Consider the following 9,155-nt stretch of genomic DNA (forward strand, 5'->3'; position numbering starts at 1 on the left):
ATACATTTCATAACAATATCATTATTACTATATCGACGTTAGAAATATTGTAATATACTGATTGCTTCGTACAGATTAATGTACATTTAATAACAATATCATTATTACTGTATCCACATTAGAAATAATGTATTCTCGGCGAGAATTAGAGTTTTCGGAAAAGGCGTGGATTCCGTCTTCTCAAAGACGTGGGCGTCGAGGAGAAGATGAACGACACAGCTTAGCGGTCACTAATTGTGTATAAGTTATAATTTTTACACAATGAGTCGATTTAGCACTACAAAAGTCACACTTATGTTTTAATTTGGGATTACACGATTCACACACTTCGCGGTATAAGGCACTGAATTGAAATTAAAAATGCTCCAAACTCGAGTAAAGATAAAGCTCTTGGTCGTTGTTGTCCCTTGATAATCGCTCTCTGAATAGCTTTCGCATTAATGCCGTAACGGTTCGAATTTAGAAGTTTTAATACTGGCGAGCGCTCGGGTCGGTGGTTAGACAGCGCAGAAACGATTACGTTTACTTATTTGGTGAAGACGGGATTATCGGCCCATGTTACCGACCGAGATATTCGTACGAGTTTAGAGTGCGAAATTCGTACACGTACACACGTTATAAAGATGCAGAAACACTGTGGCCCCTTTATTTGAGGTAACTCTGCACTATTCTAAGCTGCAAATGCCACTTCCAGCGCAGCTGTGCTGAAGAAGAACAAGAAGAAGAAGAAATATCTTGGAATATTTGCGTGACGCCCCTTTCCTTGAGGTATATCTGCAAATATTTCTTCTTCTTCTTGTTCTTCTTCTGCACAGCTGCGCTGGAAGTGGCTTTTACAGCTCGGAATAGTGAATACAGCCCCAGAATAGTGCAGAGTTACCTCAAAGAAAGGCGCCGCGGTGTTTCTACATCTTTATAACGTGTGTACGTGTACGAATTTCGCACTTCAAACTCGAACGAATATCTCGGTCGGTAACACGGGTCGATAATCCCGTCTTCACCAAATAAGTAAAAGTAATCGCTGCTGCGCTGTCTAACCACCGATCCGAGCGCTCGCCAATATTAAAACTCCTAAATTCGAACCGCTACGGCATTAATGCGAAAGCAATTCAGAGAGCGATTAACAAGCGACAACAACGACCAAGCGCTTTATCGTTACTCGAGTTTAGAACATTTTTAAATCCAATTCAGCGCCTTGCACCGCGAGGTCTGTGAATCGTGTAATCCCAAATTAAAACACTAGTGTGATTTTTGTAGTGCTTTATTCACGACTTATTGTGTAAAAATTAAAAGTAACACACAATTCGTGACCTCTAAGCTGTGTCGTTCATCTTCTCCTCGACGCCCACGCCTTTGAAAAGTCGGAATCCACGCCTTTTCCGAAAACTCTAATTCTCGCCGAGAACACATTATTTCTAATGTGGATATAGCAATAATGATATTGTTATAAAATGTACACTGATCTGTAGGAAGGTATCAATATATTACATTATATCTAATGTAGATATACAAATAATGATATTGTTATTAAATGTGTATTACATATCTAATGCAGATATAGTAATAATGATATTGTTACTAAATGTACAGTGATCTGTAGGAAGGTATCAGTATATTACATTGTATCTAATGTAGATACAGTAATAATGATATTGTTATTAAATGTAATGATTTGTAGTAAGGAATCAGAATATTACATTATATCTAATGTAGATATACTAATAATGATATTATTGTTAAATGCAGATTGCATATCTAATGCAGATTGTAGATATAGTAAAAATGATATTGTTATCAAATGTATATTACATATCTAATGCAGATATAGTAATAATGATATTGGTATTAAATGTACATTGATCTGCGTGCACAGCACCTACGTGCATTTTGGAGTAGAAAATTTGAATTGATCCATTAAACAAATTAAACTTTGTGGAATGAAATACTTGGATTAATAACAGAAACGGACTCCGAAAACAGATGCAATCACTTTCTCACAGGATATATCTGGAAATGTGTTTAAGTTAACAGAAATATTAAACCATATTTTATTCAATACATCATTTATTTTAAATTAATGTGGATGAGTACAATGTATAAATATATAATAATATGATTTCTTTTTCTATATTTTCAGCGCTCATTCAGACATTGATGAGGAAATTACAACCAAAACATTATGGAGTAGAAAATTTGAATAGATCCATCAAAGAAATTAAACAGTGTGGAATGAAACACTAGGACAAAAAACAAAATTGTACTCTGAAAACGGCCGCGCCCGTTCGAATAACACGCAGGGCTAGTTCGAGTGGGGTGTGAAAGGATTTACAGTTACTCTATTAAGTTTCTGTGACGTTCTCGTGCATTTAGTGACCACGCAGTGATTTTCGACCATCAATATGCCGAAATCGCAAGACACCTCACCGGCTTCGCACGATGGCTCGGCCCGCTCCAGCAAGGCGGAAGAAGAATCGACCACGGCGCCCCCGCTTTTAGAAGTGCCGGAAGAGACGACGCAGCCATTGCAGACCACGCGCACACGCTCACCAGCACGCCTCTCCTCAGAATTGCAGGTTCGTGCGAAGGTGCAGGAGGAGTGTCCGGACACTATGCTGTCCATCGTAGAAGACCTTCAGTCCTCCGCTGCAAAAGAACCGCTCTCAATCCTCGCCTCCGAAGTCGAGATTACCAAGACCACGCTGATGGAAATGCATCTTTTGTTCCATCAGGAGCACCAGGCTCTTAGCCGTCTCTGGCCAGTGTCTCAGCTTCAGCACGGCTATTACAAGGGCAAGGTGGCCTCGCAGGAGGAGAAGGTTGTGTTGACCGCGCGTAAACTGATAGCTCAGCTGGAGCACCGTCTCGGACCAAGCACGCCCACGCAGCCCATGACGTCCACGGAGCCACCCGCAGCACACAGATCACGACTGCCAGAAATTGCTCTTCCCAAATTCGAAGGGGAGTACAACCGATGGCAGGAGTTCAAGTCGGCATTTTCATCGGTCATCATGGAACGCGACGACCTCTCAGAAGTCGACAAGCTCCACTACTTGAAAGGGGCATTGTCAGGCAACGCAGCGCAGGTCATTGCACACCTGCCCACGACCAGACGAGGCCTTCCAGAAGGCGTGGAAACTCTTGGACGCCCGATTTGAGAACAAACGCCTAAATGTCCAGTCTCACATGGACAGAGTCGCCGAGTCGAAGCCAATGAAACACCGGAGGGCTAGTTCATTATTTAAAATGACCAGCATAATCGGCAAGTCGCCGGAAGCGTTGACCACGTCGGGCTCAACGACCAGCACTATTGTTTTCTGTTGAGTCACCTTGTGAGGCTGCTTGACTTTGACACCCGAGAGCGCTGGGAGTCTTCTCTGAGCACGCAGACCGACTACACCACGTTGACGCAGCTCACTACTTTCTTGCTGGGACACGCCAGAACGCTGGAACAGCTGGAGCGGATGGCCGAGCAGAAAACACCTCAGACCACGCAGACAACCTCAGGACGCCCTGCCAGCCGCGACATCGGGCTGGTGCAGCAGAGAGCCTCCGTACACGCAGCCTCCGCAACGCAGCCCACGCCAACGACGACACAAGAGTCCACGTCTCGCCCACGCACTTCAGCACTGTATCCCTGTGCGCTCTGCTCCAGGGATCATGTTTTGTCAGCCTGCCCAGCATTCAGGGACAAGAACGTGGAGGAGCGCATCAGTGTTCTGAAGGCCCAGCAGCTGTGTGTAAATTGCTTGGGCCACCACAATCTTCCAAGCTGCCGTACTGCACAACGATGCAAATTGTGCAGTGAGCAGCACCATACAGCTCTTCATGGTGGCAACCTTATCCGGGTACTGGTGCCATGCCCTCAGACCTCGCAGCCCGCTATCGCCTCCGCGTCATCGCATTCCACGGCGAAGGCATCGCAGACCACGCAAACTCAATCGACAACGCATTTAGACGTCGGTGCAGTCGTCGACGCCCACGTAGCCTGCTCAGCCCACGCATTAAAGGACCACGCAGCCCACGCACTCAGACCACGCAGACCACGGACCACACTTCTAGCAACAGCACTCGCAAGAGAGCACACTGACCTCGCAACGCAGCAAGTAAGAATTCAGGTCGATTCAGGCTCTGAAGTTTCTCTTATTTCAGAGTCTTCAGTAAATCAGCTGAGCCTCAGACGAAAACGCTCCTCATTGGATGTCCACGGAGTTGGTGGAGCAAGGACCTCGCAGACTAATGGAGTGGTCAATATTACCCTCCATTCCAACTACAGACCACTTTCAGTCACCGTTCAAGCACACGTGCTCACAAAGGTGACTACTTGCTTGCCATCGAAACCACCATCTCAGCCAACGCTGCCATCGCATTTGGAGGAATTGAATCTCGCAGATCCTCAATTTCTCGTATCCAGACCGGTGGACATCATTCTCGGAGCCGACGCATACGGGCAAGTCATCAAGCCAAACATTATTCGGAACATTTCAACACCGTTGATCGCTCAACTTTTGATCTTCGGTTGGCTCGTAATCGGGCCCCTCGAGGGCTCTCAGACCATTCGCAGAACTTGTCATCAGGTGACAGTCAATAATACTGATCGCCAGTTGAGTGAGTTACTCAGCCGCTTCTGAACGCAGGAAGAGCCACCGCAGAACACGGCACCCTTGCTCACCCCAGACGAGCAAGAGTGCGAAGATCATTTCAAGACCACGCATTCAAGAGAATCCGCAGGAAGATACATCGCGCGATTGCCCCTCAAACTTCATCCTCGAGCACTTAGCAATTCGTATCAGACCGCGCACATTTGCCTTCAACGGACTCTCAGACGACTCAGTAAGGACGCCCAGTACAATCAGCTGTACACCAGGTTCATGCTCGAGCATGAGCAACTTGGTCATATGGTAAGACTGAACAACGACTCAATAACTAGTCCGTTCCAGTACTTTCGTCCGCATCATGGCGTTGTGAAGTTGGGCAGCACGACCACCGCATTGCGTGTGGTTTTCAATGGCTCCAGTCCAACTTCATCAGGATACTCACTGAACGATCATCTACATACTGGTCCAAATCTGATACTGAATATCGCAGATCTGCTCATTTGGATACGCATATACAACATCTGTTTGCAACTGAAGTCACGAAGATGTACCGACAAATCAAGGTGCATCCAGATGACTGGAGCTTGCAGCAGATACTCTGGCTTGGTGACACGCACAAGGAAACGCAGTACCAGCTGACCACGGTCACATACGGGACGAATGCTGCACCGTATCTGGCTGTGCGCACTCTCTTGCAACTCGCTGAGGACGTGGGGTCGAAATATCCCCTTGCCGTGGAACCCATCAAAAATGGGAGTGATGCCCACTTGGACGTCGATCGATTGGACGGTCCCGATTGGACGCCGTGCCGATTGGACGCGTTCCTTTTGGACGCCGGACCGATTGGACGCGTTCCTGTTGGACGTCGTGCCGTCTGGACGCCGTGCCGCTTGGACGAACGCGCAGTTTTGAAGTCGAGGTATTTCGATTCGTGCCATTTGGACGCCATATGTTTTATAATCATTGCTTTTGGAAATCGGCAGATGGTGGTATTGTTTTCCGATTTAATTTCCTATGCTATTGGAATGCGTATGCATGCTAAAGTATATGATTACATATATCTAACGATAAGGTCAAATGGTTATGTGCAACGTTTGAGAGGTATAAGTTATAATGAAAAACATGTGGAAATTGAATGCAGTTACTTTCTTACAAGATATATCTGGAAGTATGTTGAAGGTAAAAGAAATATTAAACCTTACTTTCTTCAATACATTCTTTATTCCAAATTAATGTCGTTGAGTAAAATGTATCAATATATTATAATATGATTTATTCTTCTTTATTTTCAGCATTTATTCAGACATTCATGCGGAAATTACAAGCAGAAAATTATGGACTAGAAAAGTTGAATAGATTCAGTGAAGATACTTTCCAGCGTAGAATGAAAAAATTAGGGCAAATAACAAAAACGTACTGTGCAAACAGATGCAATTTCTTTCTCGCAGGATATATAAGGAAATATGTTTAAGGTAAAAGGAATATTAAACCTTATTTTCTTCAAGACATTCCTTATTCCAAATTAATGTAGTTGGGTACAATGTATCAATATATACTAACATGATTTCGGGGGGTCACGTGACGATAGCTATAGAGGCAGTACGTGTCGGAGAGAAGTGAAACAGAATCAATCAATTCCGAAGGAAAATCTGAACGGATAGAGGTGCAATAAATACCGCTGGAAAGAGGAAAAGCCAAAGAACACAGGTGTATAAAAGCATCAAAAAGGTACACGGAAACAAGTTACTTAAAAGAAATGAAACTGGCGAAGAGGTAAGAGGTTAGGTTGTCTAATGAGCTACGTGGAAAAAGTCGATATTGTAGATTAATATACGACGTGGAATAATACGTCGATAAATGTAGATCGATTGGATGATAAACTGATAAGATATAGAAGAACGAAGGTAGCGACACCTAGAAGCAGACCAGAGCGGCCGCGTCAAGTCTGGCGCAGCCACGTAGAGAAGTATAGGCATAGAAGCGAACACAGAGAGAGGGAAACATAGATGAGTAAGACAGGAGAGACGGAGAGCCCAAAGGATTCCGGAAAAAGAGGAAGGCCGACTTTAGCTGAACAGCTTGGGAAGTATAGTTCGGGCAGCCAAGGATCATTGCTGGACTCTTTTAACAGAAAAAGAGAAGAAGCAGAAGAAGAAAGAAGAAGAGTGGAGAAAGAACTGATAGAAAATTTCCAAAAAGCAAGAAGAGTAGGAAGATCACCACCGCAAGAAGCTACGGAAGGGGAAGGAACAGAAAGCGAAGGAACAGAAGGCGAACTTAAAGACATAAAAATGTACAAGTTAGACAGATTGCCTGAGCTTGTGGTGACAGTGAAGAAGGACACACAAGATATTAAGAAACAAAACGAATCCATAAATAAGGAAATAAGAGAACTAAAAGAAGAATGGAAAAGAAAGCAAGAAGCATGGGAGAGAGAATAAAATAATTTTTAACAAAAAAAAATCCGACTTCAAAATGCACTAAAAAGTATAAAATAATTTCCATTTCATTTATATCTGTATTCCACAGCTATTAATACAATCTACTTAATCATTAAATAGGATACTAAATATATTTCAAAGATTTCGGAGGCGGCGCAAAATTAAAAACTTTTCCTCTACTAGGAAGATCCTAGTTCAGGTGTCGGCAACCAGTGACAAATGACCCATTTGATAAATGCAAGTAAACAATATTCAATGGGAATCAATATACCCATTACAAATTAACTATACTGCAGTTCACGAGTGAATTTCCCTTTACAGCTTGCTTCTTACTTTGCGTTCACATCATTTTTTTTCGGAAAATAATAGAATTTTCATTGCATCGTGAAACTTTACAATATCATCACCGGTTTTCAGTTATCGTACGTCATATATTTCTGCCCACCATTTATATGATCGCAAAGTATAATAAGAAGCAAGCTGGAGAGGGGAATAACACACGTCATTAAAAATCTCTCTAGATCTAGTGAGCGGCGCGAGTTAAGTATGGTCTCTTGTAAACTGCAGTATAGTGCATGTCCATCAGGAGTGCTGACAGTTTCTCATACAATCGTTACAACTACAAATGTTTTCAACCGGATCCATAACTTTTCTCTTACGACTTATTAATTACCAAGTTTGCCATACCACAATCAAATCGTTATTGGCAGCACCGTTTGTTCGGGTATTTTTAATTTTGCGCCGCTTCCGAAAACTTTGAAATATATTTAGTATCCTATTTAATGATTAAGTAGATCGTATTAATAGCTGTGGAATACAGATATAAATAAAATGGAAATTATTTTATACTTTTTAGTGCATTTTGAAGTCGGATTTTTTTTTTTGTTAAAAATTATTTTATTTCACACTTTTTAGTGGAACGAGCAGTATTCGAAGTTTACTTGCAGGGACAAGTTTGAAAAATCGCGATCGGTATATTCCTTGGAGGGTAACCCTAAAGAATAGGCTTTTTATTATAATAACAATAGTTATTAACAATAAGAAGTTACATAAATTTTGGGAAATCGGATCATCGCGGAATGATCTACAAAATGTGAAAACTTTCATCGCAATCGCTGCATTCCTTGAACCAGAACGTATTTTGCAATAATGAAAACCGTTCGAAATAAAAAAATGCGAAATGTTTTTATAACGGGACCATCCGATTGGTCCATCCGTCTCGGAGTAATCAGCGAACGCACATTTAGAAAAAAAAGTCGTTAGGAATAAAAAAATGCAAAATATTATTTTTACGGGACCAATGGGGAATTGTACTGTACAAGATACAAAAAGTTTCATTCCGATTGGTCCATCCGTATCAGAATAATCGGTGAACATACACCGCACGTACATGAAATGGTACGTTTTTTGCAATAAAAACCGTTCGAAATGAAAAAATATAGAACGTTTTTTTAACGGGACCAATCGGGGGACATACTTTAGAAGTTGCAAAAGGTTTCGTTCCAATTGGTCCATCCGTCTCGGAATAATCGGCGAACAAATGCAGAAAAAATAACAATAGTTTTCCACGAATATCTCGAAAACTAAAGGTTTCCATTAATTATGCATAATGAAAAAGTTGCTCGGAATCATGCCCCTGACAATATATTAAAGGATCATTGAAGTCATTGTATGTTGAGAATAGAAACTTCCCGTTTTTTTGCAATAAAAACCGTTCGGAATAAAAGAATTCGAAATGTTTTTATAACGGGACCAATCGGAAGACATACTCTACCAGATGCAAAAGGTTTCGTTCCGATTGGTCCATCCGTCTCGGCGTAATCGGTGAACAAAGCCAGAAAAAAAAAATATATATATATATATACTGATCGAATTGTGTATCCTCCCCCTTTTCGAAGTCGGATAAAAAAGAAGAAATACAGAAGAGAATTAAAAATCTAGAAACGAAAAGAGATGAGGCGGACGAATTAATTGAAAGAATAAACCGTATAGAGCGGAAAGAGGAGGCAAGAGAAAAAAGGGAGAAACGAAACAATATCACACTGAAAGGAGAAGATCTACCAAGAGGCGAAACACCGAACGATACGGCAGTAAAGGTAATATCAGAAAATTTGCAGGT

The 9,155-nt window shown here is 42.1% G+C and overlaps 2 protein-coding genes across 2 annotated transcripts; both read left to right on the top strand.

Annotated features, from left to right (window-relative positions):
* Positions 1–3,461: 3,461 nt before the first annotated feature.
* On the top strand, positions 3,462–5,234 carry LOC123989226. Its single transcript, XM_046289930.1, has 2 exons — positions 3,462–4,574; positions 4,635–5,234. The coding sequence occupies exons 1-2, from the start codon at positions 3,462–3,464 to the stop codon at positions 5,232–5,234; spliced, it is 1,713 nt and encodes a 570-aa protein (XP_046145886.1).
* Positions 5,235–6,601: 1,367 nt separating this feature from the next.
* LOC123989227 lies at positions 6,602–7,036 on the top strand. The gene has a single exon (XM_046289931.1). The coding sequence runs from the start codon at positions 6,602–6,604 to the stop codon at positions 7,034–7,036; it is 435 nt and encodes a 144-aa protein (XP_046145887.1).
* Positions 7,037–9,155: the final 2,119 nt, after the last annotated feature.

Source organism: Osmia bicornis, unplaced genomic scaffold (genome assembly GCF_907164935.1).
Source record: "Osmia bicornis bicornis unplaced genomic scaffold, iOsmBic2.1, whole genome shotgun sequence".
Taxonomy (NCBI): domain Eukaryota; kingdom Metazoa; phylum Arthropoda; class Insecta; order Hymenoptera; family Megachilidae; genus Osmia; species Osmia bicornis.